A 22,404-nucleotide genomic window follows, 5' to 3' on the forward strand; every position below is an offset into this window, starting at 1 on the left:
GTCAACGAGCACTGCCCGACGTTGGGATCGATCAACCACCACAATATCAGGTTTATTACAGACAATAGTCCTGTCTGTGATGATAGACCGATCCCAATAGAGCAATGCATGACCATTTTCAAGAACTGGCACCGGCTGGTACTGGTAATATGGCGACTCAGATTCAAGAAGGCCGTACTGAAGAGCAAGTTGCTGGTGGATGATTCTGGCTACTAGGTTATGCCTGTGCAAATACTCACCGTTAGCAAGATGCGAACAACCAGAAATTATATGCCTGAGTGACTCTCCGGGACGGTGGCATGCTCGACAGATGTCGACCGTACCGTCCTTCAAGATATATTTTCGGTAGTTGTTCGTCATCATTACCTCGTCAGCAATTGCACAAGCAAAACCCTCGGTTTCCCCGAAAAGGTCACCGAAGCGTAGCCAGTTCACCGAGGCGAGGAGGTCCACATCGGGACCTGTTAGGGCCCGATAGAACCTCCCGTGCAGCTCCTTGCTCTTCCATACGTCCTTCCGATCCGCGACGCTCAGTACCTTTGGCTTGCGCCAGTTCTCGTTCGCCAAGGAGAGCGGCGTGAGGCCTTTGTCAACTGCCACAACATCGCGATGCATTCCGCACTCATTTGTAAGGAAATAATCCCTGAGACTGCACACTTCACGGTTGTGGAGGTTCTTGGCATTTAGAAAGCCTCGACCTCCCCACTTCCGTGGAATGTAAAGTCTCATTACAGATGAGCGCGGATGTAACATGCGATGTTGTGTAAGCTGCTGACGTACCTTCCTATCCAGGGCGTCAAGCTCGGTCTGAGTCCATCTTAGTATGCCGAAGGAGTATATTAGTAGAGGCATCACCCAACCGTTGAAAGCTCTTGCTTTGTTGCCGCCAGACAAAAGGCTATTAAGAACGTTTGTCAGTCGGCTACAAAAGCGTTCTTTCACCGATTTTTTGATGTCTTCTACCGATATACCTAACGATTCTGACATACCAAGATACTTATAGGTCTCAGTTTCGGAGAGAGATTTGAGTGTCATTGTCTCAGAAAGTTGTAAATTCGGAGAATTCACAACTTTTCCCCGCTCTACATGTAAGACCGCACACTTGTCTACACCGAACTCCATCCTGATGGCATTGCTAAATACCTGTGTGGTTTTTAGCAACTTCACCAGGTCTTGTCGTTTTGGTGCGAACAACTTGAGATCATCCATGTAGAGCAGGTGACTAATGACCTCACCCCCTCTTCGAAGCCGATAACCAAGCCCTGAATCCTTTAACAGAGTGCTAAGAGGATTCAGTGCTAGGCAGAACCATAAGGGACTCAAACTGTCACCCTGGAAAATGCCTCGCTCAATCCTTATGAAGTTCAATGGATCAGGAGACCCCTCTCCACCACCTGGCTGCCGAAGGACTGTAGTCCACTGCCCCATGCATGAGCGTAAAAAGGATCTCAGAGTTGCATCAATCTTATACAACTCTAAAATCCTCTCCAGCCATGAATGAGGCACCATATCATATGCCTTCAATCCTTCTATCCTTCATCAATCATAGGCCTTCTTATAGTCAATCCAGGCAGCAGAGAGAGCTTTCCTGCTCCGCCGAACTTGTTGGCTAATGGTCATGTCTATGAGGAGGAGCTCTTTAGTACCACGAGACCCAACCTTACATCCATTCTGAGCAGGGGCCAAAATATTGTTCGCGACAATATGTGTGTTAATTTTTGTGGTCAGAATAGATGTAAGGAGCTTGTAGATGGTAGGCAAGCATGTGATTGGTCTGTAATTTTTTGGGTCCATGGTATTACCAGATTTGTAGAGCAAGGTGGTGACACCGGTAGTCATGAAGGCTGGAAGGGACCCGAGCTCGAGGGCTTCTTGAAATTGTGTTGCTAAGCGGTCATGTGAGCATCGAATCCATTTAATCCAAAAGTTGTGCAATCCGTCCGGTCCAGGGCTCTTCCAGTTCTGGGCCGTACTGATTGCACTACTAACGTCTTCGGGGTCTATAACAATAGACCCCATAGATTCGATGGACTCACATTCACGCTCAATTACACGCATCCAATCACCCTCCGTATGTTCAACGGGCATCGACCAAATGCCACGCCAGAAATCAATCATGGTATTGACATCTGGCAGCTGCCCGTCGCTCACACGTTGATCAGATCCCTCCCATCTCCGGTACACCCTCCTCTGGTCACTTTGGAAGACGCGATTTTGCCAGTATCTGTTCACGCGTTCTTTATAGCGACGAATACGGTTTGCCCATGCATAGACTTTTTGCTTTAGGTAGTCAATGCGTTCTGTGACACATGCCATGTAGTCCTGTGGTAGAACGCCAGTCCCAGCAAAGGCTTGTGCCACAAAACGCATGACTCGGGGGCGATTATTGCCCCGTCTAAAACAAATTAGCTTTGCAATGAGAGTTCTGAATGCATTAATACGCTGCTCGATCCGTATTTGCCACGCGGGTGTCATCCCGGCAGGACGCGCTGCTCCGTCCGAGTCCGGGAACTGGACACCAGCAACACGACAAACCGCAATGGCACCACAATATAGGATCGAGTGGGTATCTAATTGTTATTATTGTTATTTTGTGCCTTATTTGGTTAAGCTTTGAAGTAGGTTATCATTATAAACATTAGGTAGAATGTTAAAAAAGTATTAAGTTTGATGAGTAGAGTAGTTTGTATGCCAACTGTCATACTTTTATCGATATACGAGTATCTATGTCGTCCATGAGCGATGACTTTCAAAATACTTGTTTATCTTTGACAAGCCAGAAAATTGCCATTAAAGTCTAAAAAGTTCTTATCAAGGGTCCTTCAGTCCACCTTTTCACATTTTAATTCTTACGCACACCATTATAAAATTAAATTAAGGCCCCTTGTAGGTTCGCTCATTATTGTCTGGAATCTCTTGGGGAATGTGGATAATTTGCTTGTCAAAATTAGCATTTACACGACCTCTAAAGTCATTATAAGCGCTTACTAAGCGATATGCGGATTTTAAGAGCCTTTAGACGACTTATAAGTTCTAAATCATAAGATGCAGATTGAACTTCAAAATATAAAACAATACTGTACGAATCCAGTAAGTACTTAAACGTTCATATTTGTAATTGGCTTTAGTTTTTGAATTTGTAGGAATTATTTCATATCTCTAAGTTGACTTTATCATTTACCTATTCTTCCGACCACGTTTTTAAGCAATGAAATGAATTTCACTTGAAAAAAGTGCGAAACTTCAAGCCAGATTCAAGAAAACTTTTATTTTCAATTTGGAAACCACACATGTGACCGAAAAATTGTATTACGACCCCTACTTATTATACCTACTTGCAAAAGTGCTTTGAACTTGTAAAATCGTGCTTCTGAAGTCTGATAGGGATCGTTTTTGATGCCCATCAGAATTAATATAATGACCGCAATTATTTTAACATCATAAACGTTAGGTTGTTGCCCCATTAACTGATAATTATTCTCCTAAAATACACATTTACCTTACATTTGTAGCAGGAACGCGCTGAATGCAGGCCGCTACCAACCGGGCGATGTGGAAATCATTGGGGGAGGCCTATGTTCAGCAGTGGACGTCTTGTAGCTGAAAATAATGATGATGATGACACATTTACCTACATAAATTACTGCAACATAAAGGAACACCTAAGTATGCAAATAATAACAGAATTGAACCAACTTTAGAAACGTTCTTAATATCAATATCATTGCATCAATACAAAAAGCACAAGTAGGTAAGTATTAATTCTACCCACGTATTTACGACAGCTAATTATAGACTACATTGTGGATCAAAGTTAATCTACCATTAAACCTAATTCGGTAGAATCAATCGAGTTCAACCCCGACTATTGGCATTTTAACTTTTAATTTCTTTCCTCCAGCCCACTTGGTCTAGTAATTAACACAATTATGTAATCAATCGAAATTAATCGTTGAACAAACTTCAATTTCAAAGCTTATGAAATATGAATCTTTGACTGTCGGTGTCGATTGTCGAACATCTTGAACTATCAAAATTATTGTTGACTAACTTCTGCCCTCGAGCGTGCCTCGAGTTAAGTCTCGTAGATAAATCATGTAACATTATGGTTACTGACCTTAATAGGTATTTTATGAGCTTTGTATATAGATTATCATTCCATTTATTCCAACTATTATGATTGAAAATGCGGCAATCTACGTGTATTAGGTCATTTCTCTTAAGACTCCCTCCAATCTACCAGAGGCAAATAGAGGAATTATGCCCGTTTTCACCATCAATTCCTCTTTTTTATGTGACCCCAATACGCATAAATATGAATTTTGTGTTCATAGGGGTCACTTAAAAATTAGGGATTGATGGTGAAAACGAGCATTAGTCTCTATGCCGAAGAGTCTACGGGTTTGTCCCTGTCACCTTGCAATATCCACTGTAAGCGTGAGAGTAAGTAGGTAGTCCTATTCTACACTACCAAAACTGATGATTTTTAATTTTTAAATATAAATGAACCCATTAAACCTACCTCATTCTGTTACCAAAGCATCCTACCAAACCTATTATTAAGAGACACATAGGTACGTACAACGTTTGATTGATTAAAGCCAAAGGGTCATCCAGGGTCAATCAATAGTCCTACAGTTACCAAGTCATTTGCTGTATACAACATGCCATTAGGTGGCTATACTTTTGTCATTATGTACCATTCGCGGTACTACGAGTATAGATCTAATCGCTTTTTAACCAATTTAAATATTTGAACGAGTAAATGATACGATAGAAGGTATTAGGTATTAGGTGTTAATAAAATGCTAGTTGTAAAATAGCTCTAATTGTTGTACGAATATGGTAGTGTAATGGCAATTGAAGCTTTCGTATAAATGTGCTCTATACAAAATCTTATATCATGTTCTCTTTGCGTTGTGGCAATATTATAATTTTTACAAAAACCTATAACTACATCAGTCAGCGACATTATCTAGAAGTTGTAATTCAAAAAAGTTTGTCGTAATGCTATGTATTTATTTGAATTTTTAGCTTGCGAGACGCCTGATCTAATCTACAAGCTTTTGGATAACGAAAGCACTCGATTATTATAAGGAAAAATCTTATTCTAAACTACAGCTTTTACTATAACAGCTGTAAATCCATAAAGGAACTTATAAAAAACATAAAACGGGAAGAAAATTCATTCGTTCCTACTTGCTTTTTCATGGCTGACAATATTTTTTACGAGGAAGAGCCGTAAACGGTTCAGAATAAAGCATCACGGAGTTTATAGCGATCCTGACTACGAAATCAGGTGTTCAAACCATAAAAAGGGCAAACGGTCGCGTGTAAAGCACTGGCAATAAGTACCGGAGGCATGAATTTATTTTCAGTATGTTTTTATTAGAGCCAAAGCTCACGATGCGTTGCGGTGCCGCACCACAAACATTTCGTATCGCTCGTGTGCCTACCACAGATATTTCTACTACTAGATGTAAGACGACGCAGCGACATCGGTCCGGCGTGGCACCGTCGCCGCAACGCATCATGTGCTTTGCCTCTTAGTCGTCATGCCGCAGCTCGTAGTTTTAAAGCTTTTTTGTGTTTTCTTTTTTTGGCATAAAAAGTTTGAAGAATTTTTTGATTGGTTGCTGTTGGAGTTCCTGTTACTAATTTATTGATAACTTTCACATCAGAATTTTCACATTAGCTTCCTATATCGTTATGCATAATACTGTTTACTTATCTTTTGATTTAAACTCCAGTTATCTAACACTGGTAATATAAACCTAAACCCGGAATTTATAGATGACATTACCCGCATTTCCAAGGCGTTTGTAAGCCTAACTGCCTTAAGAGCTAACATAAAAGTGCGTAATACCGCTCGAGAGATATCCGCACAAAAGAATCCTGAAAGCATGGCCTTTACATCTATTGAAATGCTTAGATTATTAGTCGAATTCCGCCTCCTCGGAATTCCGAGAAAACTCAATCTTTTGGGCAAAAAAGTTAATTGCTGTTTACTTTGTAGAGCATACTTTTTGAGTTATTTTTTCATTAGCCTCAATCTTGTTCTATGAATTTGCTATCCTAATAAAAGTTGCAAAATCTGCTATCGTTATAGGTTTCATACCTAAATGAACTCTAGTAATAATCTGATAAAATATGACTTTGCTGTTACGTACTGATACGTCGTATACGTACGCAGGATGCAGGCCGCCACCAACCGGCCATTGTGGAAATCATTGGGGGAGGCCTATGTTTAGCAGTAGACGTCCTATGGCTGAAAATGATGATGATGTTGATGATTGTTACTGAATCGATTTTTAAATAAAATTTTGAGACCACAACAACCTCTGAAGGACTAACTTTATTCTTCTTCTGCGTTATGCTAAAGAGTTAATAGATATTTTAATATTAGGATGAAAATTAAACGACCCTATTATGTCTGATTTTGAATATAATATCTAGTTAATACCCAATGAACACCAATCTCATTTTAACGCCTCCAAAAGTAAAACCAATTAATAGCATATTTATGTCAACACTAAATTAATCGGGCCAACAAGGAAATGATTTCAGAAGAACAATAACACTGTAACGGTCGGCAACCTTGTACGGAACCCGGTCTAATAAGGCCACATGAAATAATAATCGGTTTACGTATCAACTACGCTGGTTACTTATTAAGGGACACGTCAAAAAAACACTAGGCATATACCTATATTATTCAGAAATACGAGTAATACAACACTATTTATAAAATCCTTTTTACTTTATTTATATTTAAAATATTATAAATGCGAAACTGTCTGTCTGTTACGTTTTCATCCCTAAACCAAACCGAATAGATTTTGATGGGTACACCTAGAGATAGTTTGACTCCCGAGAATGCATTTTATAGAGTAGTTTTTGTCCCGGTTTTGAAACGGGGACGCGTGCGGTAGAGTTTTTCTGTGACGAGATTACACGCGGGCGAAACCGCGGACAAAAGCTAGTACATAATCCTACATACTTTATTGGCAATAAATATTCACCTGAGTATTTATTTATAAAAAAAAACGTATAGGTATTGTAATGCTTTAGGTTTGCTTTTAACTGCAGTATCTGCAATTTTGCAATAAATTACCACTGCAGTAAGCCTTTGTTAAATTAAAAAGCCAATGGACTAAGTTAAATTATTAAACCTTTAAATTGCGCGGAAGTGAAAGTCTAGATTACCTAGACTGCACTAAGTCTATAATTATCCAATTTGCATGCTGAAAATGTAAATTGCAATAAAATTAAATACGATAGCCGTACTGCGCAAATTTTAAAACTTGTGCATGCATGCTTCAACGAGTAATTCCGGGGTTGAAATGTTTATTATTATAATAATACGAACTTACCTACCCATATATTATGACACGTCATACTATAAAACTGGTAAAAAAACTTCATGCCTAAACGTTCTTTGGCAATAAAGCTGACTGTACTTCAGCGATTCGGTAATAAATACTGTACGTAGAGCTCATTTTAATAGGCTTGGAACGCACGTAAATAAGGTTCGGCCAGAATGTATTGAAACAGAGCTGAACTGTCTCACAAATACTTAACGTATTTTACTTTACAGTCACGAATAAAGACAGTTACGCCCGTATTGACAAATGATGCTTGCTTAAGTGAACCAGCAAATCGGACGCACAGCGTTGAATAGAGTTCTGTGATGGGTTCGTATGTCATCCTGTGCGTCCACGTGCACTGTGAGACCTCATAGTAATGTTTGTCAATACGGTCGTTAGTATCATGTCAGAGTGCCAATATTAGAAGGGCGCGTGTACATTTTGACAATACATCCCCACTTGATACATGACGCATTACGTCCACGTTAAAAATAGGTTTATATCTTTTAACAAGGGTCAGCCGGTACTTCAGTTTATTACACCACTAAAATAAGTCCTTCCGCTGTTAACTGTTCACGAATAACATTAATAACAACTTGTTTATAATCCTCTTTTAACCCTGTTTAAAAGTTCAATCTTTTATGAACAATATACCTACCCACAATAAAAGAAAAAGTAGGGGAATTTCTTTGTTTTCCTTTCTACATTTACATCACAAAAACGAAACATATAATTCGTGTTTTCGCTCTTGCAACCCCAGTAATAGACCACCTTTTTGCGTTCGCTAAATGGATCTTCCTGGCAATGTGCCGGTTGGAATCTTCGCTGGACCAGCATTATTCCCACCTGTGCCTGTAATGCGAACATGAAGGAAATGTACCGGAAATTATTTGTTTTAGGGTTCCACGACTATGAAGCATTCTTTTGTCGAGCTTTTTTCTAATGCCCTCACGGGGATTCACGTAAATAATTCGTAAGTGCGCATTAAAAACTGCTTATAATTTACGCCATTAGATAGATAAGAGTTTTATGCAACCATTCTACTAACCAGTACTTCACTCAACTGCTGGTTCAAAGTGGAATAATAATAAAATATGACGTTTACGTTTCTGTGACGAAAGTTGCTTGTGACTTTGACTGCATTCATACTTATTTCTCATGTTTCTGTGAAGTATTGCGTGTGGCCCTTGGTAGCTACAAAAAAGTAAAACAGTACGGACAAAAGCAAAAGAAAGTACTTCAAGCTACACTGTGGCATCTAAAAAAGTCTTAGTAGAAGATATTTTACAACAAAAAATATACCTATTCTGCTTTGTCGACTGTACTAGCCAATGCGTGAATAGACAGGCCACTTTTTTCCCCGTAAATTATTTTCAGTCGAACTCATCTGGATTATCGCACACTTACTCGTACTTACCGTCAGTATTTCGGTTTCATGAAATCATAAATGGCAACGAATACAAGACAAAACGACCGTCAACATTCACGTCATATTTTTTTTATCTCACTGATTTTGCTGTGAGAAACGCGCCACTGTGTGCGTAGAAACCAGCTTTTCCCACACCGCGAAAGAAGACGGTCTTATGCAATAACTAAATAGACCGCGGGTAACAACCTGGGGCAAGTTTATAGCTCTTTCCCCGATATGCAAATCCGCTGTGCAGTTTTACAACGACGTGAAATGAAACATTAGGCCAGCCATATATCACGTGAGTTACGTGCTCTACGCGTGGTGTTATACCGGGCGACTTTTAGTTTAAAGGCAGAGTGTTTATTAAAAGGATAATCTTTCACATTGGCCACATATTAAATGCAAGTCTCACTTTCAGAACTCTAGTGATTAAATTGTCTTTTATCCACTAACTTAATGTTAGCATTATAATACGATTTAACGAGGAATAGTAGCTTTTCTATGTATTCTAATATTATTCTCTCTGTAACAGGAAAACAACAAATAAAATGTGAAAACGTGGTGTGTAAATCCATAGAGTCTAATAGCTCTCTGCGTACTTTAACCATTATTATTTATTTTTAAGTGTTTTTGTATCAGGATCCAAATTAATTCACCATACTACACTATAGTAGAATAGAACCACTGCCACTCCTCCTGTGGATATTACAAAAAGTCCACCTCTAATTTACTAGAGCCACTTCAATTTGCCTCTGTCTGTAGGCCACATCCTCTCATTGCCTTAGACATAATTCGTACTTACTCCAGTGGAGACTGGAGACTAAATAACCTGATGATGAAAATGATAATAATGTTACATTATACACACTGATTTCTATTTTCAACCGACTTAAAAAAAAGGAGGAGGTTCTCAATTCGACCCGTATTTTTTTTTTCTATGTTTGTTACGCGATAACTCCGCCAATTATGAACCGATTTGAACAAATTTTTTTCGGCGTATATATTATTTAAATTTAATAATAAAAAAACAACCCCCAAGGGTGGAAAATTGGGGATGAACTTTTTTATACGCAATATCTCCGCCGATTATAAACCAATTAGAACGATTATTTTTTTGTTAAATGGGTATTATTTGTGTTCACGCATTTGAAGTTGGTTTTTTTTTTTAAGTTATGTTATTCTCCCGCAGCGTCAGCCGGCACCGAAGCGCCCGATCCCACGGACCGGGGCTCCACGGGACGGCCGCAGCCCGCGCCGTCGAGGATCTCCGCCGGTGAGAGCGGTAAAGCGAGTGTTATTAGCACTAGTCACTTAACGCATAGATTAATAAAACACTAAAGGCTGATTTACACGTATTAAGTAGTTAAGTATTTAACAAAATTTCAAGTGATCAAATTGCATCGTAACTAAATTTTAACTTAATTTATAATCTATGTCCAAACGTCAAGCTCTTGTTTACTACTTCTTCTTCTTCTCCTCTATGGCTATTGTGTTTCCACGTTTGCCAATGTCACTGAAACTGCTTGTTAAAACGTGTCAAGTGACAAGCCCCGCCCACCAACTTTACAGAATTAATTTGATTAATTGCGTGTAAAAAATTTAGTTGACAACTAAATTTTAACTTGCCACTTGCTACTAAATCGTGTATACACGCAATTAATCACTTAAAATTAAGTAAATAATTTAATTACCTACCTACTTATCTACTTAACACGTGTAAATTAGCCTTTAAGGCTGGGCTGTACCATCTTACTTTAACTTTAACACACGTCAAAAGTATGTCAAACTCCATACAAAAACACCGGTTATGGCTATAATCACGGTTAAAATAAAGTGGTGCAACTTAGCTTAAAGGTACAGTTACACATACTCATTTCTAGCATGGAGGCATGCCACTATTGAATGTGAAAACATTCATAATAATGAGCATGCTCATTTTGAGGTGTTCGTGTATGCTGGTTTTAAGCATGTGTAACTGTACCTTAATAGTACAGACGTTGGCACATCAAGCTGATGAACTTGTCTTATTAGAGATACCTACAGGCCAGATGAAAACCAAAGTATTTATCCTGGTGGTTCGAACCACACTATGCTAAAGGTCGTGGGTTCGATCCCCAATAAAGGGTATTTCTTCGGAGGCAAAATTTTCGATGTCTTTGGGTATAGTTCAGTAACCAACTAGCAAAATGGCATGCAATATTTTTTTTCGTATAGCTTAGCTATAGCCCTATCTGGCGCAAATTACATTTTTGACATAATTGCTGTCTTTATACAAATTAAAAATATTTGAAGTGTGATTCTCTGATTCATATGGTGTGTCCGTTAGCCATTTTCCGGAACAAAATGGTTGATGTAGCATTTTCCTTTTGATATATCAATATAAATTAAAATTATTTCGAAAGCTAATGAGTTGTCCTTCTACAAAAAAAATGTGTCATAATTTTAATTAAGTTAGTTTGTTCGCAAAAAAATAAATAAGCAGTGTCCGGCATAAAATACTGATTCATATGGCGTGAGCTGTTCTTGATCATAACTGGTCAGGTTTTAATCATGAGAGTCTGGTTTCTGGCGTGGAGGCAAGCCCATCTTGCAACGGATGAGCTAGAAGGCAGACGTGGAGCTGGTTGGCTTAGAACCCGGTGTGACGAAGGCAAATACTTGATTCATCTGTGCTTGGTTCAGGAGGCATGCTGATTACAATGCCTACTTTATAAAATTATATTATTGCATTAAAAATCTAATCTGTCTTCCATGTGATGCTTTTGGGTTATAGATTCATGTAGAAAAATGACAACACTGTAGTTTGTATGTATGACGAGTTTTGCTCGATTTCAGGTAAAAAACTGATTCATCTGTGCGTGATTCATATGGTCATGGCCCTATATGAATCATAAAATAAATTAGTTTTTGATCTATCAAGCACCAAAAAGGTGTTTATTAGCTGAGAATGATATCCCAGACTGCATCTCACTTACGACCAGATGTGATTGCGGTTTTGTTATGAATATAAAAAATCATCATCCTTTTTATACTATGAATAATGTATGTTTAAAGAGTAAATAAGTAGTATATCCGTTAAGCTAGGAACCATAACACAAGCATATTTGTTGCTTATTTTATGGCTAAATGGCTCTGTATGAAATTCATCATCATCATCATCATTTCAGCCATAGGACGTCCACTGATGAACATAGGCCTCCCCCAATGCTTTCCATCTGTATGAAATTGCCCAACGATTATTCATTTTTATTATTATTTCAGCTACACTTATGGCGTCCATAGCACATAATAATACTGCTGAGCATAGGCCTCCAATGATTTCGAGATTAACTGATTGCCATTGCCACAACTTCTATAAGCTCATCTCACCTTCTTCATCTTGTGGGTGGACGTCGATCGATAGCTTGGATAAGTGATACAGCTGGGTAGAGTCATCTAAAATACCTTAGTGCCATAAGATGAAAGTCTACATCCAGTGTGTGTTATCAGTGATGACATATTGTTCTGAAAAGCGGCCTCTCACTATAGGCTTCGTTTCAGCCAAATGACGTCCACTGCTGGACAAAGGCCTCCCCCAAGGTTTTCCACAATGAACGGTCCTGCGCTGCCCGCATCCAGGCTCTTCCCGCGACCTTTACCAGATCGTCGGTCCACCTAGTAGGAGGCCTGCCCACGCTGCGTCTTCCAGCCCGTGGTCGCCACTCAAGAACTTTCCTGCCCCAACGGCCATTATAGGCTTACGAACCACAAAATTGCATACCATACTATGGAGTGGAGTATGCTTGGTTTTTTTATGCAATCGAATCTGAAATGAGGAGATCCATAAACGGTCTAAAGTCGCATGGTGGCATAGTCCGATGTTTTAGCAAGCTGACTGAGGTGATAATGGGCAGGACACATAGTATGCAGAACTGAAACTGATGGCCTAGATGACCATCCAATGGATATCAAGTTTCTGGAGTGGAAGCCACGTGCCAGAAAGCTCAGTGTAGAACGTTCACTCACAGGAAGGCGCTGGATGCAGTCCGCTACCAACTGGTCATTATTGAAATCATTGGGGTAGGCTTATGTTCAGTAGTGGATCTTATGGTTAAAATGATTATGATGATGACAAAATATTATGGGTATACTAAAGTTTCAGAAAAATGTTTTTCACGATTTATTGTGGAATTCGTTGCATTTTTTTTTCTCGTAATATTTTGATAACTGATATTGTTTTCATACAAAAAATCTTTTTTTTTTTGTTATAGCTAATATGATTATTTTCTTAATTTGTACTGTCGGCGCTCTATACTCGGGTAGCAGGGTTCGTAGGTTTTTATAAATAAAAGTTCATATAGACTGGTAAGACGGTAACTATATTGTGTAAGCGCGAGGATGGGCCTTCAAGGCGTCCGACCGGTACCGAGGTTGCGTACTGACTGACTAAACTAAACATTGGTTTTTCTCTCGACGGTCGGCGGCCTTTTCAGGTAACAATCGTAAAACAAAGTGAAAATAACACGAAGGTACAAACAAAACAATTAGCATGAAACACATGGCAAAGGTTGGCACAAACATAATACAAAGTAAACAACGAACAATAGAAAGACATTACAAAGGTTGGTGTTGCTTGATACACAGACACCTGCAATAATTGCATAGATCAACAATGGACCACATGTTACATCGGCGAAACACTAAAAAGATTTGAGTTAAACACTCCGACAATAAAATCCTAAAATTGCAGGTGTGTGAGAAACTAAAATTACCATGCTCTAAAATTAACACGCTATAACTAACAAAGCATTTACATCTTAAGTTTGTACAAGAAGTATTACAATTAAGTATATTTTAATTAATTGGTATGAGGCGTAAGTGGGACGTAGTCGCCACAGTACCCCCCTACCAGTGATTTAGATCACGAGAACAAAAGAGAACAAAAACAACAATCGCGATAAGTAAACTATAAGTGATATAAATAACGAAATAACAAAATTACAAAAAAGAAGTTATAATTACGTTTGATTATCACAAGCCTGCTTGGTAGTAGTCTGGAAAACGAACGCGTCTACCAGAACGGCGAGGGAAGTCCGGTTCGATAGAGATAGGCGGTAAAGCTGCAGATGGAGAACCTGAATTAACATTGGAACCGGTAGATTGACCTCGGCCACTCTCTAAAGTTACCTCCAATGGTATACTGCTGTCCGGATGGTTGTTTGGATGATGTTCTGCATCTCTCAGAATATAGGCAGGTTTCAGTCTTTCGATCGATACCGTGACTTCGCGTCCACGTATATCGAGTACGAACGTTTTGTTTGTCCTGCTTATTACCTTATATGGCCCTTCGTAGGGTTGTTGCAGAGGAGCTTTAACAGCGTCATTCCTTACAAATACATGACTGGACGACAGCAAATCTTTGAAACAGAAAGTACTCTTAATGCCATGGCGCGTGCCGTCGATTGGCTGTAACTTATTAAACTGCTGTCGTATATGGTTGACGTAATCGCTAGGCACTGGGTTGGGCGTAACACTCTTACATAAAAACTCACCTGGGAGGCGCAAGCTCTGTCCGTATAGAAGTTCAGCAGATGTAGCTTGTAAATCCTCCTTCCAGGATGCCCTAATGCCTAACAATACTGTTGGTAATACCCGCGTCCAACTCTCGTCGGCATGACATTTAATTGCGCTCTTAAGTTGCCGATGAAAGCGTTCTACCATGCCATTTGAGGACGGATGATAAGCAGTGGTGCGTAGGTGGTTCGAACCTAGTAGAGCGTTCAGATCTCTAAATAGGTGCGACTCAAACTGCCTGCCTTGGTCCGTTGTGATTCTGCTTGGAATGCCGAAACGTGCAATCCAATTCGAATAGAACGCGCGTGCTACTGTTTCTGCCTCTTGGTTGGGTATCGGTATCGCCTCAGGCCATCTTGAAAAGCGGTCGACGCACGTGAGGCAGTATCGATATCCCTCAGAGTAAGGCATAACGATAATGTCCAAATGAACGTGGTTAAACCGAGAAGATGGTGGTGCGAAAGTGCCAGGAAGAGTGATAACGTGTCGTGACACTTTAGAACGCTGGCAGCCCAAGCACGCTCTCGTCCATTTTTTGCAGTCAGAATTCATTGAGGGCCACACGAATCGTTGTGAAACGAGTTTCGTCGTTGCACGTGCCCCGGGGTGTGAATTCTGATGAAGTATGTTAAACGCTACCTTTCTGAAAGGCTCTGTAAGGTAGGGTCTGGCGCGTTGAGTTGATACATCGCAATAGACTGGTGTGTCGCTATCTGGCAGACTAAGAAGTCGTAATTGCAATGACGAGTTATTTGAATCTAACAACGACTTAAGATGAGTGTCATTTTCCTGTGACTTCGCAAGAGATTCCCAATCAAGGCCTTTACGAACGCTCTCTATACGCGAAAGTGCGTCGGCTGGCACGTTGTCTTCGCCATTCACATGACGTATGTCTGTTGAGAATTGACCGATTAAATCCAGGTATCTAAACTGCCTGGGTGAACATTGTTGCTCTTTTTTACTAAATGCATAGGTTATCGGCTTATGGTCAGTAAAAATTACAAACTGTCGTGCTTCAACATAATGCCTAAAATGTTTGACTGCAGCATAGATAGCGAAAAGTTCGCGGTCGTACGCTGAGTACTTTTGTTCGGCCGTAGTAAGCTTTTTAGAAAAGAATGCGATAGGGTGCCAATCGTTACCTACTTTTTGTTGCAGAGCTGCTCCAATGCTATTGTTCGATGCGTCACAAAAGAGGGCTAACTCGGCTTCGTCCCGAGGATGGGCTAACAAAGCTGCCTGGGCTAGACTCTCCTTACAAACATCGAAATCTTTCCTCGCCTGATCCGTCCACGCAATTGGAGTTTTACCTTTTATGTTACCATGCAGCAGCTCGTTAAGACTAGATTGGCTAGCGGCTGCTTTAGGTATGCACCTTCTATAAAAGTTTAGCATACCTAGGAACCGTCGTAGCTGCTTTGCTGTGGCCGGAAGTGGGTACGTCCGTATTGCTTCAACCTTTTCAGGGAGCGGACGAGTACCGTCGGCGGACACTAAATAACCTAGGAATTCGATCTCTGATTGGCCAAATACACATTTCTTAGGATTAATCACTACACCATATTTTCTTAACCTATTAAATACTGTCTCTAAGTGTTTTAAATGTTCATTTTCATCACTGGATGCAATTAAAATATCGTCTATGTAGCAGTAACAAAAGTCTAATTCACTTAACACTTCGTCCATAAACCGCTGAAACGTTTGAGCTGCGTTGCGCAAGCCGAACGTCATGAACTTGAACTCGAATAAACCGAACGGCGTTGTGATGGCAGTCTTTGGAATGTCTTCTTCAGCGATAGGGATTTGATTGAATGCACGCACTAGATCTAATTTTGAGAACACTTTACTACCACTTAAACACTGTGCGAAGTCTTGAATGTGACGCACTGGATACTGATCGGGCACTGTTCTTGCATTCAAAGCTCGGTAGTCACCGCATGGACGATGTTTTTCTTCAGTCTCCTTTTCACTTCCGGGAATCGGTGATGAACTGGATTCTGGCGTGGAGGATGTGGTCGTCTTGGTTACCATAACTAAGGGCGCTGCCCACGGGCTTTTCGATGGACGAGCGATGCCAAGTTTTACCATCGAATCAAACTCTTTCTTGGCAGCTCTAAGACGATCGGGAGCGAGCCTTCGCGGTTTGAGTGCTACGGGAGGTCCTGGCGTCACCAGTATGTGGTGTTTCGTTCCGTGCTTTACCTCCTGCATGGCTCCGTCTGGTCGTGTTATCGCAACATACTTGGACAGTAGATCGAGGTAAGGTGATATTCCACTTAAAGTTTTCACAGTGAGTTGCTCACACTCAGCCACATGTCCATTGACCGTAAGATGAGTGATCGCGTCTACCAACCTCTTATTTTTTGCATCTACCATCAGGTTGTAGTGAGCGAGGAAATCTACACCTATAATGGGTTTCTGTACATCCGCTACCACGAAAATCCATGGGAAGTCTCTTCTAAGCCCGAGGTTCAAGGTCAGTGCGATAGTACCATACGTGGTTATTGAAGTTCCATTGGCGGCGACTAATCCATAGGCAGAAGCTTTGCAAGCCGTAGGGACTAGTGCTTTAGGGTACACGCAAAGGTCGGCCCCTGTATCAATGAGGAACGTTACATTATTGGCCTTGTCGGTAACGAAGATGCGGCGTGTAGGTGTGTGGGAAATTGCGTCACCCGCCGTTAATGACTCCCGCTGGCGTTTCCCTGCTGTGGTTTGTTGTAGGGGCATGGTTCAATGCACTTCCTCGCTTGTGCACCGTAGCGATGATGGTACCAACACAGCCAGTCCGCTGGTCTAGTTCTAGACCGTGATGGTGTTCGCGAGCGTGAGTTCGCACGACCGCGTGGCCTGCTACTTCTCGCATCTACCTCGCTTACTTGTGCCTGTTGCAAGTTCTTTATGAGGAGCGACATGTTTTCTTCCAGCCGGCGTAAACGCTCATCAGTGTCGTGTGTGGAGATCGCTGCTACCGGGGGCGATGGCCTCGTGCACCGTAGCCTAACGTTTTCTGCTACGAGGTCTGCAATGTCGGCAAGTGCGTCGAGTGGCGTATCTCTCTTGGCCACGACAGCTGCTTGCATGTCGGTAGGTAGGCCCTTCGTCCAAATAACTCGCAACACGTCTTCAGGCATAGCGCTGCCCGCTAACGATTTGAGATGCCGCAGGAACTGTGACGGCGTTCGGTCACCGATCTCCTCTCCTTCCAGAAGCCTCTGAGTTTTCACTGTCTGGGATTCGCCGAACCTTTTAATTATCCTCTTCTTTAGCTCTTCATTATTGTCCCGCTGTGACGACTGAGAGGCCGGTTATGAGGTCTCTTACCTCTCTGAGGGCGTGAGAGTCCATCTTGCTTATTATATACAAGCACTTTTCCGTTGGGTCTGTCACCTTTGACATACTCAAGAAGCTCTCCGCGCAATCCATCCAAGATTCGGGGTCCGATGTGTTGAACTGTGCCATCTGCAGCCATGGGAAATTCTTGGCGGGCCCGTTGACATTGGTATTTTCATGAGCCATTTTAACGTTACGCTGTTTACACTCACACAATCACGAAGAATGTCAGTAAGTCTATGAATTGTCACTGCGCGAAATTATCACTGCGTGGCGCGAACCTGAACCCTGATAAAACCCTAAGCGCACAATAAAACACGTAAGATCACGTCGGGGTCACCACTGTCGGCGCTCTATACTCGGGTAGCAGGGTTCGTAGGTTTTTATAAATAAAAGTTCATATAGACTGGTAAGACGGTAACTATATTGTGTAAGCGCGAGGATGGGCCTTCAAGGCGTCCAACCGGTACCGAGGTTGCGTACTGACTGACTAAACTAAACATTGGTTTTTCTCTCGACGGTCGGCGGCCTTTTCAGGTAACAATCGTAAAACAAAGTGAAAATAACACGAAGGTACAAACAAAACAATTAGCATGAAACACATGGCAAAGGTTGGCACAAACATAATACAAAGTAAACAACGAACAATAGAAAGACATTACAAAGGTTGGTGTTGCTTGATACACAGACACCTGCAATAATTGCATAGATCAACAATGGACCACATGTTACATCGGCGAAACACTAAAAAGATTTGAGTTAAACACTCCGACAATAAAATCCTAAAATTGCAGGTGTGTGAGAAACTAAAATTACCATGCTCTAAAATTAACACGCTATAACTAACAAAGCATTTACATCTTAAGTTTGTACAAGAAGTATTACAATTAAGTATATTTTAATTAATTGGTATGAGGCGTAAGTGGGACGTAGTCGCCACAGTACATAAAGATTTTAAATTTTATTTCTATTTTTGATTAATATGTAACAAATTCTGATTCATATGGGCACAAAATATTTAAACGTCGATATCTTGAAAACTACTTTACAAAAACGAGTCCCTTATCCAAATATATGTTATTGGGTGTACCTATTTTCATATGAGTCTATGTTACAGACCTAAAATTGAATTTGAAATTTGTCCATATGAATCAGCCGAAGAATGCAATTTCGAAGAAGTGCCCTAAAACATTATATTTGCATGAACTAACACAAAAAACTAGGTGTTTTAACGCATATTTATTAACGGATGACCTCTTTTCTCTTAAACCGTCCCGACCATCATTCGGTAATCACTCATTAACTACATTATTAATCAACGAACTCCAAACTCGCCAGTCACTTAAATTTCAGCTGAACGTTAAGCTTTGAACGTAAAAACTTTGAAGTGAAATTTTTGGTGGGTAGTTTTATATTAAACCATCATCTCATCTCAAATAAGTAAAATAAAAGTAGGTATACTTATTAAACTGAATAATGCTTTTGGCATTTTGCATTATTACAACGTAAGGTTTCGCTTATGTTTCACTGCGCATTAGGAAAGGGTTGGCCTTTAACAAAACTTATTCAATTTAAATAAAACTTTTACTGCATGCTACGATCCGTAAAATGAGAATTTGGTTATTTCGATGTAAAGTCTTTTACATTACTATAATAAGGTACCTTAAAATTTTAAATTAAAATGACAAGAGTAATTATACATATACATTCCAGTTTAATAAACTGCTCGATCTTCTCACTATAATATTAGTATTTGAAAGAATTTGTGTATTCGAGGTCATGGTGGTCAGATAATAATACCGTCAGTTTTTAATATCAAAGTAATATTATCTCCCAGTAAAATTGTTTTCAACAGTTTCCTTCATTTCCGTAAAATAAATCTAACCCAGAAGTTTTAATGAAATCTTCTTTCTTGACTTTTAAATGCTTCAGAATTTTCAAGCGAAACTTTATATTTTTTCATTTGCATTGCCTTTGAGTGGTCAGAATCAACCCATCCATTTTTTAATTTCAAGTATTGAAATTATGTATTCAGTAAAAGTATGACATTTTTATTTAGTTCCTTACATAAATATCGTAACATAAATCATTTAACGAGATAATGTGACTATGATAAAAATCTCAAAACTACTTAAGTATTGAAAATTGAAATTGTAAACAATACTGTTGTTAAGTTCACCGCATTATGGACAAGTTAACATCCGAAAGCCGTTAAACTTTCTCAACCTCTTAATTTCAAATTCCCACGTTTACTTAACCCTTAACTCTCGAACCGAACCCTTTGTCCCCAGAATGGAGTGGCGCGACCGGCGGCCCGCCCGCCGAAGTGGTGCTGAGACTGCACCCGCCACCCTCAACCGCCCGCGGGAACGTGTCGCTAGCTGACATCGGTGTGTATAAGAGTGGGTTTCGTTTGTTTTTTATAGAAACACTAGCTTTTGCTTGCGGCTTTCCCTGTTAGGATTTTGGTCTGCTATAGCATAAGGCCCGCCTGCCGAAGTGCCACCTTCTACCGCCCGCGGCAACGTGTCGCTAGCTGACATCGGTGTGTATAAGAGTGGGTTTCGTTTGTGTATTTATAGCTTCACTTCGTTTGTGTTTTTTATTGCTCCACTAGCTTTGGCCTGCGGCTTTCCTTGCTAGGATATCATAAGGGATAGGTATTTCATAAGGCCCGCCGATCGAAGTGATGCTGCGACTGCACCCGCCACCCTCTACCGCCCGCGGGAATGTGTCGCTAGCTGACATCGGTGTGTATAAGAGTAGGTTTCGTTTGTTTTTATAGAAAGGATAGGATAAGGATAGGCTTTGGCTACTAAGCAGGGTACTCATCTAACCGTACACGGCATGTAACGTATCAGATACTGTATCAAGTAAGTACAAAGGCACGAGCCGGCTGCGAGCTGCTGGAAGGTTGGCTACGTTACATGCTACGTTACATGCTACATGGCAAGTGAGTACCTTGCTCTAGGGTTTTAGTGTGTCATAAGGCCCACCCGCCGAAGTGGTGCTGGGACTGCACCCGGCACCCTCACCGCCCGCGGCAACGTGTCTTCTTTTTGTATGTTTAGTTCTAGTTGTCATAGATTTAGTTACGCTATATTAGAGATGCCAGCAAAATACAACGCAGAGCAGTTTCAAATATATTTGCCTTGTTTTGAATAGAGTCTTGTTCTGAATAGAGTTTGACACAAAAACAGTAATTCGTTGGCAATGTTTGCTTTGGAACCGAGTTAATTATACAGGGTGCCTTGCCAAGTTACATGCTTGGTAAGAAACCTAGCAAACTGAATTTAAAACGTTGGCAACTATCACAATTTTGTTCTTTCGTGTGTAAAATGTAGGTTATTTCTATATTTAAACCAATTTAGGTCCCTAAGGTTACTCAATAGATGCTTCATCAATCTAATGTTTACTGGTTCACAATAAATTGTCGCCAAATATCATGTGAGTATTTCAACTAAGGTAAGAAAAGTAAGCATATTCCTTCTTATTTATAAAGTCAATAAATCATGTTCAAGACATATTAAAATTACCAATATCAAATTGAAGATACGAAGGTATCTATATCTCTCAAGGGCGTTCCTAAATAACCTCCTATTACATTACATAATATCGTGTTCATTATTAAAGCAGTGACATACCGAGTATCCAATTGAATAGTTTCAATATCGTATTGTTAAAATCGATATGAATAGGCGTCGTTTGGTATCGATCATATTCGACATCGTTACACTCGTCTGGCCTCGATGTGTCCATGACATTTCAGCTGGAGAGCTGTAGCTAAGAAACTTGTAAGTTAACTTTATATTCATCATTTCAGCCATAGGACGTCCACTGCTGCACATAGGCGTCCCCCAATGCTTTCCATGTTGATCGATTGGTAGCGGCCTGCGTCCAGCGTTTCCCTGCTACCTTTACGATGTCGTCGTAACTTTATATTACTGTTTTCTAACATCTATCAGATGGTTTCTACAAAAAATCTTGAATAGGATACCCTCTATTTTCGTATTTGGTTTCGTGATAATTATTATTTCCATTTCTCTACTGCTTAACTATAACTGTAGGGTAAAATTAACAACTTACCGTTCCATCGGATGGCGCCAAGTTCTCATATAATCTAGGAAAGTGGTCGTGTTAGTGTAATATAAAAATGTTCGTAAACGTAAGATCTAAAGAACAGTTTCCAGAAAAAGCTCACAAAAGTGTAAATAATAATATGTATTTTCATATCCCTGGCAAGATAAATGTTGTTTTACAACAAAAAGTAGAGCACTAGCCTTTTCTTTTTACCCCAGATCCTATTATATCTTTATATGTACTAAAATTCGTTCAAAGGTTTCGGTGTGACTAAAAATTATGCTTACAAAAGGGAGCATCTATCTCAAAGCATATATTATTAAAGACAAATGAAATGATACTTTCTAAAACAAAACAAAAAAACATTCATGTTCCAATGTATGTATCAGTTAAAACTTCAAATGAGTTTTCTGGAAACACATACAACAGTCAAGTTTCAAAGAGCTGTAGTTCTGTCTTGATTGCGATACGACTGCGAACTTTGTCGCTTAATCTGCATGCCAAAGGTTGCAACAGACGTTGTAACTTTTTGATTTTCTACAAAATACTATATGAATGGACCTTTAAAATGAAATTAGTATAATATTGACACTTTGTTTTTTACAATCAAAGACTCAAAGACGTACAGAAAATATAAAAAAAGATAAAAAATTGTTTATT

General features: G+C 40.0%; 1 protein-coding gene across 1 annotated transcript; it reads right to left on the bottom strand.

The window, feature by feature from the left end:
* Window positions 1-17,012: 17,012 nt before the first annotated feature.
* LOC135075409 (uncharacterized) lies at window positions 17,013-17,850 on the bottom strand. The gene is made up of 2 exons (XM_063969852.1): window positions 17,656-17,850; window positions 17,013-17,561 (listed from the first exon to the last, which is right to left on the bottom strand). Exons 1-2 carry the CDS (start codon window positions 17,848-17,850, stop codon window positions 17,013-17,015), a joined length of 744 nt encoding a protein of 247 aa, XP_063825922.1.
* Window positions 17,851-22,404: the final 4,554 nt, after the last annotated feature.

Source organism: Ostrinia nubilalis, chromosome 10 (assembly GCF_963855985.1).
Source record: "Ostrinia nubilalis chromosome 10, ilOstNubi1.1, whole genome shotgun sequence".
Classification (NCBI taxonomy): domain Eukaryota; kingdom Metazoa; phylum Arthropoda; class Insecta; order Lepidoptera; family Crambidae; genus Ostrinia; species Ostrinia nubilalis.